Source organism: Maylandia zebra, linkage group LG7, assembly GCF_041146795.1.
Source record: "Maylandia zebra isolate NMK-2024a linkage group LG7, Mzebra_GT3a, whole genome shotgun sequence".
NCBI classification, from domain to species: Eukaryota; Metazoa; Chordata; class Actinopteri; order Cichliformes; family Cichlidae; genus Maylandia; species Maylandia zebra.
In genome coordinates this window covers 30,102,690-30,117,048 of record NC_135173.1, presented here as the reverse complement: position 1 = coordinate 30,117,048, position 14,359 = coordinate 30,102,690, and the positions used below count along the sequence as shown (strand labels likewise).

General features: G+C 41.4%; 1 protein-coding gene across 1 annotated transcript in view; it reads left to right on the top strand.

The window, feature by feature from the left end:
- Positions 1-14,359, top strand: part of gfra2b (GDNF family receptor alpha 2b) — a 164,339-nt gene that overhangs the window by 144,497 nt on the left and 5,483 nt on the right. The window contains exon 9 of the mRNA XM_004561831.4: positions 12,766-12,813. Within this exon, the coding sequence (XP_004561888.1) occupies positions 12,766-12,813 (48 nt within the window). The remainder of the gene's footprint in view (positions 1-12,765; positions 12,814-14,359) is intronic.

Genomic DNA, 14,359 nt, shown 5'->3' with positions numbered 1-14,359 from the left:
GGATTTGCTGTGTGTTTATGTTTATGAGTTTTTGTGCGCGTGTGTCTGCATGTTTTACTATGCACGAGAGTGAGTGAGATTGTATCTGTAAGCCTTTAAAGAAAAGGCTTACAAATAAAATGTGGTGGCTGCGATGAAGAGAAATGTATCAGCATTGTGAAGTGTGTGCTGTGCCTTTCTGTGCTGCTGAAAACAAGATGTTATTATGGTGTAGACCTTAATTAATATTAATAATAATTCACTGTCCAACCTAACAATCCTCAGTTTTATTGGCCCATGTACATTTTTAATGGTCTTGCATTTATATATTTTTACATTTTTTAAAATATTTATATTTTGAAATATTAATACAATACTAGTACACCCAATGTCCCTCTTTAGACTCACCCCTGCTTGCTGCAGGTATCAATTCCATGTAAAATAGGACGGCTGCTGTCAGCTTTCAGCGAGCTGTATAATTTAAACATGTATCAGACTAAGTTAACATTTCATCTGCAGATTTTAATAAACTTCAAGAGACTCACTGCAGATTTCTCTGTGTGAAACAAACCTCCTCCACGTTAAACTGTGCCTGCGTCATCATCTCTGCTGCTCTTCTGTTACCAGTGTTTTTGTTGAAGACTGGGGCCTGTGTGTTCTTAATGTGGTTTATTCACTCACTACTCCTGAATAAATCTCTGGCCTGTTTATGTGTCGCTCGTATTTACATGGTAATGATGGAACGAAGCATTGAAGAAAAAAATTTGCTGTGACGATTTTTTTATCATTGAGTTATTTAAATTACTCGATGAATATATGAGAGGCTTGGTCTGGATATAGTTTTTTTGTGGTTTCTGTCTGAGCTACAGTACATGGCTGCTGCCTTATTTATTATATTCTTTACAACAGTACAAAAAAAATTCAAAAATTTAGACAGTCGGCTACACAATAGAACAAGCCATTACACATGATCACAGATGAAGAAAAACCTACTCAAGTAGTTGCATATAAACAAATGCAACCCTTTAAAATGTTCCTGTGAAATCAGACAACACCATTCTTGGGTTTGTTTTTAGCTTATTCCATTTATAGGCAGCGAAGTATTTAAATGCAGTTTTCAAGAGGCACAGCTATTGATAAAATGTCCTGCAAACTGACATTGTAAGTACTGTGTTTAAATTCAGCAAAGGCGCAGAGGTAAGCAGCAGAGCCTGGAAAGACACATGATTCAGTGCACAGAATACACAAAATCAAGAGGCGTCGAGGTGGATATAGAAGCATGCATATGAACAATATCATCGTTAGTGTTCTGCTTATAATGTGATGGTTGACACATTTGCATGGCAAGCAAAAGGTCACTGGTTCTCTACAGACACAGGGCAGGAAGGAATGGAAAATCTACCAAATCAATCACATTACCATCCAAGGCACAAACCTTTTGGCATGGCTGTAGTGCAGGTCATCTGCCAACTGGAAGGTTGGTGGTTCAAGCCCTGGTGCTCCAGTCTGCGTGGAGAGTACTAAACCCAAGTTGCTGTTTGATGCATCCATCGGAGTGTGAATGTCAGATAGAAAGCACTTAGGGGAGAGCGGGGTAAGTTGTCACACGGGTAAGTTGTCACACTGTTCATAACTCCAACACTAGAGGCTCTATCTCAAAAATGAAATAGCCACTTTGTGTGACTTCTTCTTCTATAGTCAACCTCCTGTTCACATGTGGTCAAGACTGCTCTAATCTGAGGTGAGCACATCTTTTTTATTTTTTTGACCTAAAAGGAAAAATAAATCACTTTAAATTTTCTTCAGTACAACTTTGTTAGGTATAGATGTTACAAATTATTATTTTACACAAAATAGAGGAGACATTAACGTGTCTTTTGATACTTCAGCTGATGTGCTATGTTGAGCTAACCCTGACATTTAGCCAAAATTAGCATAAATGTCAGTTTGGGGCAAGTTGTCTCATTAACTTTGGGGCAAGTCGTCACATGTGACAACTTGCCCCAATACAAATAAATGCTCCAAAAAATTGTGATATTGTAATTCATTTGTATTTGCAATAAGGTTTTTGAAGAAAGGAAGGAGAGGCAGGAATTAAGGAAGGAAGGAAGAAAGTAAGATGGTTCGAAATTATCAACGAAAGACAGAGCGTGGCAGAACACCACCTGACATTATGTTAAAGGCAGTCAGGCAGGTAAAGATGCAGAACAAATCAATCAGAAGTACAGCAAAGGATTTTGACATAAATTACCGTACTCTAACTCGGTATTGTCAAAAGATTACCAGAGAAGAAATTGAAAGTCAGACAGCCATGCCAACAACAATGGTTGGTTATACAACGCCAAGGAAGATTTTTTCCCCTGATTTGGAAAAGCAGCTTGTTGAGTATATTACTAGGTCAGCTGACATTTATTTTGGTCTGTCACCAAGTGAGGTCAGAAAGCTTGCCTACCAGTTTGCTGTGGCACACAAACTGAAGTTTGTGCCTTTGTGGGCAGAAAAAGAAAAGGCCAGCAAAGAGTGGTTTACAGGCTTTTTAAAGCGGCATACAACATTGTCACTGAGAAAGCCAGAAGCAACTAGCCTTGCCAGGGCAAGTAGCTTCAACAGAGAGAATGTCAATGCTTTCTTTGACAACTTGGAAAAAGTGTTATGCAAATATGAGTTTGGACCAGGAGACATTTGGAATGTTGATGAAACTGGGGTCACCACTGTACATAAACCAGACAAAGTGTTGGCCAGACGTGGATTCAAACAAGTAGGGTCATTGACCTCTGCTGAAAGGGGAACCCTTGTCACACTGGCCTGTGCTGTCTCAGCCATAGGGAATAGTTTACCTCCATACTTTATTTTCCCGCGTGTCCACTTCCGTAACCATTTCCTGATCAACGGGCCACCCGGCAGCAAAGGAGGGGCAAATTCCTCTGGATGGATGAAAGACACACACTTTGTTGACTTCCTGCAACATTTCAATGAACATACAAAGTGTTCAAAGGAGAAGCCCTGTTTACTCCTTTTGGACAACCACGAGTCTCATCTGTCCATTGATGGACTCAATTATGCCAAAGAAAATGGCATAATCATGCTGTCATTCCCACCCCACTGCTCACATCGGCTCCAACCATTAGACAGGTCTGTCTACGGGCCACTAAAGAGGCACATCAACAGCACGTGTGATGCCTGGATGAGGAACAACCCTGGGAAGACAATGTCTATTTATGACATTCCTGGGATTGTGGCAATTGCATATCCTCTGGCTGCAACCCCATTGAACATTCAGGCTGGTTTTAGGGCGTCTGGGATTCAACCTTACAACAGAAATGTATTTCTGGAAGCCGAGTTTGCACCATCCTACGTCACAGATCGCCCTATTCCGGACCCTGCCCTGCCAGGCCCCAGCACTACCTCTGCACTGCCAGGCCCCAGCACCAACTCTGCACTGCTAGGCCCCAGCACCAACTCTGAACTGCCAAGCCCCAGCACCATCTCTATCACGAGCTCACCCTTACCCAGCACTGCAATTACTGACAGCAGACTACCAACTCCAGAGGACATCCGGCCATATCCAAAAGCTGGCCGCCGAAAACCAAACAGCAAAGGAAGAAAACGACGCAAATCAGCAATTCTAACCGACACGCCAGTGAAGCAGCAACTAGAAAAAGAAAAGAATAAGGCTGAATCTAGCAAAAAGCTGTTTCAAAAGAGAGGGACGCGAGGGGGGAAAACATCTGGACCTATGAAGAACAACGCAGCTAAAAGAAGAAAAATAATTCAAGAGTCATCATCAGATGATGAAGAGTGCTTCTGCCTTGTCTGTGTGGAGCCATTTTCAAACAGTCGTCCAAAAGAGACCTGGGTAAAATGCATAAAATGCAACAAATGGGCCCATGATGCTTGCACCTCAGGCCAGGCAATTTATGTGTGCCAGAATTGTGACTCTGAAGTTGAGTCTGATTAATCAGAAATAGGGCATCTGTTTTGTTCAGAGGATTAACATGTTAAGTAAAGCAAGTTATTTGCAGCATTCCATTCAGTTATGATGGATTTATGTGCAAGCCAGAGAACATTTGAGTTTAAAGTTCAAACTAAAGTTTTCTTTCTACTTAATGTTTTGATTAAAATGTGTATTGGATTGAAATAATTGTTTTTTTCCAAATTCTCTTGGCATAATTGTTCAAATTTCCAGTTTTGGTTTGAATTTAACAATTAAAATCAATAATCACAATTAAGTATTTGTGTTCTTATTTTAAGATAATCTAGTGTGACAACTTACCTGCCGATGGGGCAAATTGTCACAAGTGCACATTCTCCATTCAACAGTCTACAACTCCGTAATGAGATAAGATATGAAAATGTAATGAATACATCATATGTGCCCGAGACTTCCTTCTTTCATTTGGTGAAACATTTATTACGTTGTGATGTATGGTGCTCAGTAAAAGTTAGTCAGTGTGAAAAGTGTGACAACTTACCCCGCTCTCCCCTACATAGAAAAGTGCTTGTGTGAACGGGTGAATGAGTCAAGTTGTATAAAGTGCCTTGAGTGCTCAGGTACAGTAGAAAAGCGCTTTGTAAGAAGCAGTCCATTTACCAAGACTGGCAATGTGCTTGTGAATGAGAAACAAGATTTGTTTCTATGTGAAACTCTAATCTTCATCTTTAATTTTCCTCAATAGTGGTTTTTAAAAGTGAGTCTAACTTCCAGCCAGAGTCCTAAATATTTATAACAGAGAACAATTTTAATGACCATGATGAGTTTTAGTATGGACTGTATGCTGGATATTTTTAGTTGACCTTAAATGCACTCATGCATTTTGTTTTATCAGAGTTTAAAATAAGATTATGTGTGATCAGAGAATTTTGAAATGTACCAAAAGCAGACTGTACATTTGCAGTGGCCTGATCTGAGGAACGGCCAGTGGCATATAAAACAGTGTAATCTGCATAAAAATGTATGTGCAGTTTTAGGTGGCAGAGATTATGCCACCATGTTTGCCAGATGTTTGAAAATTTAAGTCCAAAGGACCTAACCTTTTTTTTCAGCTGGATTATTAATTACAGAAGGATGCAGGAGTATAGAGGCTGAGGTGGTCAAATGTATTATAGAAGCTGTGCTATTAATGGTTGTGTTTCTGCTGAGAGGACATGGTGAACTTGGTTTGAGTTTTCAATAATTGAAAGCTTAGTGCAGTTTACCCTCAGCTAACCAAACACTTCCAGAGCTGACTGAGACACCACAGACAAACCGTTCTCATTACGGTATTTTTCAGTCCACTCCAAGAATGCATGCATAGTTCCTGCTTCAAACTTACTTTCTGATACTGAAATTTACACCCATCCATCCAACCCCAGTGGACCTTCACCTCAGTAGTGTGATTCTTACAGACCTGTTGGCTGTACCATGCTGGTAGTCTAAATCCATGCCAGGTAGCTCACTACTGTTCATTTTAAATCTATATCAAATATAAGGAGCATATAACTATCTAGTTTCTCTTTAAAAACAAATATTAGGTTGTATTCAGTCCAGTATAATCCACAGGAGCATGCCTCTCATACTTCCCATGCCGGGGCTCAGTAAAAATGTGTTTAAGCTTAGGACATGATAGCTCTGTCTGTGTGTTTTCAGCTCAGTCTCAGAACTCTAGCAGGTAGGCAAACAGTGCATCTTACATTCCTGTGTGGAGAGGAGATCTGGAGCTCAGTCACAGGTGTTTTGCTGGCACACCGCGGATTATAAATCTGTAAATCAGGTGGTGGTTAAGCGAGGAAAGCTGATAAAGAAGCAAATGAAGATTCCTGGCTAAGTATTCATATCAGCCCCACGAGTTTGGATGAATTAACTGACCTCATCCATCCACAGTAGCATATTTTTATCTTTGAGATAACTTTCAGTTTTTGGAAAATTAAACCAGCTATTAGTAGGAAGCAAGAATCGTGGAAGGTCTTGTGTTATTTTCTTTCTTTAAAACCCCTGGAGAGTCTTGGGTCGATTTGTGGCTATTTTCAAATTTTGATTACATGCCATTTGCACAGTGTTGAATGGAATATAGCGAAAGTCTGCAAAAAAAAGTTCGGTCACATTTACTGTTAAAATTTCAGTATGACTTCCGGAAATTAGCTTCAGTGGCTAAGCTACAGATAAACTTACACTATTGGTCCTAGTGGTCGATTTGTGCCCCATTGAAACCCATTATAAACGCTATTTCCCATTCCACGGTCATTACAACCAAATAATGGGCCATCTTCCGAATGTTGGTGGTACTCGGGAGTCCGGGCCTTGGAATTGTATCTTTTGGGAAATATTTGATTTCTTTGTTTTTTGGGGCTAAAAAAACAGTGCGGCCATGTGACGAAACTGGGATATAAAGGGTTAAAATCCGCGAAATGTAATTAAAACTTGATATGAATATTTCAAGGAGAAGTAGGTCTAAAAGATTGGCTAATTTAAAGTGGAAAAAAATATTAATATATAGATATTTTATGGCACTTTTCATGGCGTGGTCGATTTGTGGCTCTAGGTCCGATAGTGTATGCATTTTTCTAGGACCCTCCAGGGGTTAAGTTAGTCTGTTCATTATTAGCAATAAAAAAACACATAAAAATATATGTTTGCCCTCATTTTGTTTCTCCTTTTGAAGATGTTTCATAGCCACGATTAAACCACGAAAGCAGGAGAACGCGTACCTTTGGAGCACTGTGACTAAAGTCAAACTGTGTGGATCGCCTCAAAAAATAAAATATGAATATTTGGTTCTAAAGGGATAAATCTGAAAAAGCTAATTTTTTTATAGCAGTATAATAAAAACGGGTGGTTATAGAAAGACAAATGCAGACAGCAGGTATGACTGAGGAGGTCTGAGCACTGCAGCTTTATGTGCGTCGCTCTTCTTCACCTTCACACACATTAGCGTCATCCTGCCTGCATTGTGGGAAAGTGGAATTCCATCCATTATGTACAGAGAAGAGGTGCAAGGCTGGAGGTTATATAGGCCAAACTAAATTGCTATGCATTATGAAAGAGATTTAAAGCATGAATTATAGAAAACTTCATCATATAATGGGATGGATGTGACATTTTACTGAACTTTTACATTTTTAACCCACTTGCATACACATATAACTTTTAATGATGAAAGAAATGAAAACTCTACAAAAAATACCCAACATTAGTTTTGCTGATCATGAGTGTGCACGTTATCCAAGTCAGTGTGTACTGAGTTTGTAGCTTCATTTAATGTGGGCTCAAATACAGAAAAGAGAGAATTCTGCAACAAACCAATGAGTTTAATGAGTTTCTGAGATGTGTAACAATTTACACACCTCAATGAATCAGTGAATCTTCTTATTTAAACCTGGACAGCTAAACAACATCAGCATGCTCAAAGACTGCACCACCCTCAGGACTGAACTAAATGACCAGTCCATAAATGTCACTTCCTGCTGTTGGTTCTCAATTATGACATGGTATCATATACTTTACCATTCCAAAAATACTCTAAAAAACATGCAATGCATATTTAAAACCATATACACACGTACACACAGAAACGTGTAATGTGTAAAACTATCTGTGTTAGACTGGAGAGGCAAAGCAGGAGACACAAGTGGACCAGTGAACCCAGCATACACTGACTGGTACCGCAGAATGTCCTCAACACATTTCCAGGGCCATGATTTCAACTAGCTGCAGAAGCTGATACCTCTCTTTAGTTTGAAACAGACATGAGGGCTACTTTATTAGTTTATTTATAATTATAATGTAAATGCTGGATTTTTTATAGAGTTTATGTTGAGTCTTGAAGTCCAGCCATCCTCTGTTGGAGGGTTTTGGCTTCAGCTGTTTCTATGTGATGGTTTCCTCACATGCAGCCAAATGTCTAACAGATTTTTTTCTTTCGGTCTGTCTGAGCTCTGTGTTGGCAGTCTTGTGCCAATGTGGAAAATTAAAGGTTGAGCCAAAGCTGCAATGTTCTTATTTTTTAAGCACATTGCCAGCATTCATGCCATCCCGGAACACCTCTAATACATTTCAGTTTTGGAGTCACAAAATACTGAGTTAGTATCACTGAAACTGGAGCTGAAGCTGATGTGTCTGTAATAAACTCCAGTCTGCAGTTCTGCAGACTGGGGTCTTCTTCCTATTTGTCTGCTGTGGAGCAGTTTGTGGATTTTGGCATTCTGTTTTAGATCGTAAGCCTTGAATATGTGAAGACTTTCATTTATTTTGGTGCACTCGTACACCTAAACATATGGGTTTTTTTTATTCTCTTTGTCTTTGTAGTAGAGAAAGAGTTTTACAGTTAATATTTTGTGCGGAGGAGACACTAATCCCTCTGGGGTTGAAGGAAGAGCATCCAATATGAAATTCTGCCAAATCAAACATATGGAGGTCCCCGCTGGGAAGGAGGGAGCAGCTAAAAGTAGCAATAGCTCTATTTTGTGCAGATATCTCAGGCATTTCTGGAAATTGTGCTTAAACACCAGCAGCTTTCCAGTGGTCAGAATTCTCATGATGGGACAAAAACAGGAAATCAGCTGATATTTTAGTAAAAAAAAGAACACCTAAGGTGGAGGTTCAGGTTGACGGGTGGCTCCACGAACCTTTAATTAGCAGTGTTGTTCCATCTTCCAATTACAAAGCCATGCATCCCTGACTGTAATAATCAGTGTCTGTTAACCCTAACCAAAGGCCGGTGTACAGCATAGTGATCAGGCCTGTAAAGGTGACACTTCTTCAGCCTGTTTCCACTGCACTGGACTCAAAGGCTCTGATAACTGGTAACAGCTTCAGTCACACTGTAAATTCCACACATAATCCCAACAACAGAAGCAGAAGCAAGTTAAGCCATGCTAAGTTTTGAAGTTCTGGTTACGGCTGGGTGAGCTTGGAGCTTTGTCATTGGAAGGTGAGTTCACCTTCGAGTGACATGTGGCCTCCAGCTTCTACCAAACTTCACCGAGACTACAATGTACCAGCTACCATGTCAGAATAGCATGGCTTCATGCCAACCAATGTGCCCATCCACAGTGTCTACAAGCAAGTATATACCTCTACTACTACCTCTATTACAGATCTTTGAAACTGAAGGATGATTTGTCCTGTTAGTGACAGTAACTGTGGTTTCCAGGTGGTTGCTGATTGTTGTCAAATAACTGGTGGTGATTGGTTTGAGAGGAGAAACCCTGCCTTGCAGTTTTATAGAGTTTCTTAGAAGTTCTGACCCTGGAGTACCCTCTTTTTTTCCCTGTGCACTGCGTGCTTTAGTGACGTTTAACCAGAGGCCCTTTTAGCAGATTTGAGATTACATATCATTATCATGTACTCAGTTGACCTACTCGTTTGTGAGGTTCCAGTTTGAAGGCTCGAGATGAAAGTTTCCACTGTTGACATGTTGGTGTTTTCAAACGACATGTGACGAGAACGGGGTGGGGGAGACTATGAAAGGGAACTCTCATTGGCTAATGATTTAGGACTGAGAGTTAACCAGTGCGTGTATCCCAGATAAACCGTTCTGAAACATCAAACGACCAAAATTTACAAAAGTGACTTTTTGTTTTATTCAGTATCACCTAAAATAAGTTATTGAGCATAAAATCAGAGAAGTGTTTGCAGAGGGTGTAGATTTGTTTTGCAGCCACATATATCACCCCCTGTGGCTGCAGTCTTCAGACCCAGAAGCTCCGCCCACCTATGATACTGTTTATAAATTTTGGTGTTAGAAATTGAAGGCTGCATCTGCCAGTTATTGCATTTGTTGCAGTTACTTCTCACATGGCCTCTGATGACTGTGGTTCCAACTTTAGGATCAGCAGCTTTATGGTGACAGTGAGGTAAAAAAGGTCCCACTAGGGTGGTCCCTGTGACAGGAAGTGCACAAAGTTCTGGTCCTCTTTTCCTGGAATGGAAACAGTTTCTGTAATTCTCATTCTTCAGTGCAGCAAGAATGAAGACCAGGGTTTGCAATTCTGGGACCTTTACGGGTTGGATTTGTTCGGCTTAAGATAAAGAGCAGATGACTCAGTTTGTTCCTCCTCGTGAGGATTGTCCCTGCTTTTTGGACCATTTCTATTCATTTTTATTTCTTTCTGTTTAATTCTTTTGCTGCACAGAGCACAGTGTTCGGATGAATTGGAGCTCATGTGTCTGTTTTCCCATCTCTCAGTCCAGCTGCAGCGTTGATCACTGTGATGGTCGTCTGAACTCAACCGGGCCTCAGGGTCGATGGTGCTTCCCTTTATGTCCAGCCTGCAGACATCCTTGTAGCACAGATATGAGTCTGCATCCAGTCCACATACAGCACAGCACATCGTGGCCAGCATTTCAGCTGTAATGTCTGAGTGGGTGCAGAGTGCTGCAGTGGATCATCTTTATGAAGACGTGTGTGTTCTGAGCTTAGTGTTTTCATTTGAAGTTCACAGACTGCCAAGATGGAAGCGTTAAGAAGGCAAACAGATGGAAAGTAAACTCTGGCGTGTTAAATGTGGCTTTGAGAAACCGGCTGGAAGGATAAAGAGCCGAGGTGAAAGCAGATCATCGCAGGAAGGATGAGTTCTTCTAAAAGTCAGAAAACCAAACTTAAAAACGACAACACAAACAAAGATCATGATCAAAAATCTGTCTTTCTGAATTTCTGTTCAGTGTTTCCCACAACCCCTGGACCTCAGTTGGAAAACACTACATCAGGTCACAGTGATGGTCTGCTCAGACCCAAGTTTTCATCAAGTTTCATGAGGTGCAGAGTCCCACCTAAACCTAACCCACTAGCTGACAGTAAGGAGAACCACTGAGCAGAAGTGAGAGGAAACAGGGTTTTTGTTTTGTTTTTTTAAAAAGTGGAACAATGTTCAAATCACAGAGGTCCAAATGGGACGTGACCTCTGGCTTCCTGTAACCTGTAACTAAATTCTAGTTCAGCGATCTGCTGAAGGCTACTGCTGAAGAACGATGGATGGATGGTTTATTTTCCTGTCTCCATTCTTCAACCAACCCTTTTATGCCAGAGTGCCTGCAGAAGCATTCTGAGCACCTGTAAATGCACAGGAGACCAACCCTCAGTCAGATGATCCAATTTCACAGCACCTGTACTGCACGTTTAACATAGTGTGACAGTATGAATTCACCCTGCAGCCCTCCACCAAGTGCAGAGAGCTGCAGACGGCTACCTGTCAGCACTTTCAAAGCCTCTTTCTAAAGACCTGCGATGTCAGCGTGCATGTTTGGAGTGGGTCTGAATGCTCTGTGGACAGCCGGCAGTGCAGATGGAGTTACATCTGAAAAACAGGCAGATAAAGAGAGAAAGGGATCGGCAGGAATGTGATACTGCTGTGCGCTGCGTCTCTGTTGATGCTGTATATCACCTCATGCATACTGTATAATGGTGTCTTTTCCCCAAAGCTCGTGAATACAGCGATCATTTTCAGCTCTTTTAAAGGAAGCAGACATGCAGAGGCGTCCGGCGTCAGAAGATGTCCATATGATAGCAAATCATCTGCACGCTTTAATGATCAGGTTAAATAAGCCTGTGCGCGTGCACATGGATGCCTATTTGTGGCTCTGCGCATGTATATTTCAGGGAAATGATAATGATCTGGCCACTTGCGATGATTTCCCCGACGCTGAAAAGAATTTTCTTCCTCCTCGCTGAGCGATAAGATCTGATTGACTCACCCACCCAGGCAGCGGGAGGAGATATGCTAATGAAGCACTGACAAAGAAGCTGATGGAGGCCGGAGATAAATGCTGGCATGTGTGTGTTTGAGGACAAATAAGTGTGCATCCTTGTCATCATCAGCACTCTGCATTTTAATGAAGGTGGAGCTCGATTTAAAAACCCGAGGAGGCTGAAACGTGGAGGAGCTGCTTCCTTTAACGGTCTCACAGAAGCAGTGGTCCAAACACCACATTTTACTTCAGGTTTTGACCATCTGCTTTAATTATTGATGATCTGTTTCTGAGGAATCTGTTGTTTCCACTCAGTTTGACAGACATCTGCAGAGAACCCGAGAGCCTTTGAAAACACTGACTGTAATTTTTACCTCTGAATTAAAGCTGAAGTGTGCATGCTGCATTTCAAACCTCTGTGGGGTCCAGGTATTTATGGACCTGACTCTGAGTATTTTTTGGAACTAAATCCTTTTGATTTAAGCAAGTGAATCATTATAAGATTGGGGAAACCTGTAGTCAGCTGAGACTGAAGAAGTCACTCGGATGAGTGACGAAACGTTTCTCCCACTGAAAGCGCTACGTCCACATGAACAGAATCAACTTTTGGGGATTTACTTACCTGGATTATTGAGCATATGCATCAAAACCTCAGTATAAGTACAAAAATCATTATGATTATTAGTCTGTGGTCTGTACTGTGATACAGGGTTTGGAATTTAGGGAGGTTTAACTCTGGGTTCACAGTGGTTACAGCATGATTAAGCCCATGCACTGGCCAGTCAGTTCTGTGGAAAATGGCGCCATCATTTATTGAAAATATTGTGGAGGTCTTTGCGTGCACCATGAGAGAATCTGAGAGTTTTTACAGATCAACTAAAGCCTTCAGCTTTCGCTGACAAGCTTCTGCACAATATTACAGATGAAGACTCTCAGCAGAGGGAGATCACACTTCAAATTCCTGCAGATCTCAGTCCAGCACCATGGCTTGATTTTTCTATTGAAACTCATCAGAAAGCACCTTGTTCACTCACACATTTTATTACTGATCTGAATGGATGGATGGATGGATCTTATTCAATACTCAGCCTGATACTTTCTCACAGTGAGCTCTTGTTTTACAGGATGGAGGACAGAAGTGCATCCCCTCTGATGACTTCGAGTGCGAGGAGGTGAGCAGCTCTGATCAAAACTTTAAAAATGATGGTTGAAGTAATGGGTGGAGGGGTCTCCATCTCCCCCATCACTTGGACCAGCTGATGTGGTGTTCAGGTTGTTTATATGACGCTGACGTGCATCATCAGATCAGACGATGAGATGAAAAATGAACAGATGATTTTTATCAGAGACAGACAGCTTAGAGCCCTTTCACTAAAATCATCTGAGCAAGTTCATTCTGGACAGACCTGAGAGCGCCCCTTATGGAACAGGAAGTCAAGTCCAGACAATGGAAGTTCTTGATTATACTAAACCAGGGGTGTCAAACGCCAGTCCTCAATGGCCAGTGTCCTGAAACTTTTAAATGTGTCCCTGCTGCAACCTTTTATAAAATTAGGTCATTAGCGAGACTCAATAGAACTTGACTGCATGCTGAGGTGGCAACCCCTATCCCTTCTCAAGTAATTTTAAATAAATGTAAGTAAACGTAAGTGTTTGGAAATTTTTACTTCTAAAAGTACTTTTATTGCACCTTGTGCTTTCACTCATGAGCTGCTGTAACATGAATCAAATGGCTGAATTGCCACCTCACCAGCCCTCAAGAACTGAAGTTTGACACCTGTTTGCTAGACGTCTTCTGATTGTGTGTCTGAGAGGGCCACTATTACATCACAGAGAAAGCTTTTATTATTGGTCAACATAATGGAAAAAAGTAAACTTAAGTGGTGTTTTATTACAGCATGGGCTTTTTGGTCGAGTGAGATTATGAGGAGATCATTCTGAGGTGAGATGTGATCTTCAGGAAAGACTGTTAAAGGATGGGTGAAACTGCCTCTGGCTCTGAGCTCAGGAAACTCTTTCCCAATGAGCTTATGGTGTCAGTCGCTGCTTTCAGGCCTGATTTAAGCACCATGTCCATTTTGGAGTTTCAGGTCCTGTTACTCAGAAAGGACCAGAAAAGGGTTTAGGGCGGGGCTACCTGTGACTGACCGTATGAGTGTAGTGTCTGTAGTCTTTTAGAAACGGTGTATGATGGGATGCTGTGTGTACTCAGCTCTCAGTTTCACAGCTGGCACATTAAAAAGCGAGCAGTGTTTTCGCCCACTCTCATTTCTAAGAGTTCGCTGCTAGACTTCCTGTGTAAGCCTCCCTGTGGCCGGTTCACTGAGTGTCCTCCATCTGTTTTCGGGTTAAAGATCCACAGCTGAACTGTAAAGTGTAGTGTGAGGAAACAAAGTGAGGCTCCCTCCAATAAGCTGCTCTGTATTAACACTTGATCACCACACTAATATCTTCATCAGCAGCTGTTACCACCCCAGGTTGGAGAGGAGAGTCACGTGACAGATGGAGAACATGGGAGCACTTTGTTTGAATTTATTGATATATTATTGCCAAACCTGAAGCTGGAGATGAACTTCCAACATGAAATATGCACGAATAAGAAGCTGCAGAGAGTGTGGCGGCAAAGAAAAGGAGCGGCTGCGCCTCGGTGGAGATCTGTCTGTAAAACAGAGAGACACAAAATGAATTACCTGCTGAAACTCAAGCAAGAGAGTTAGA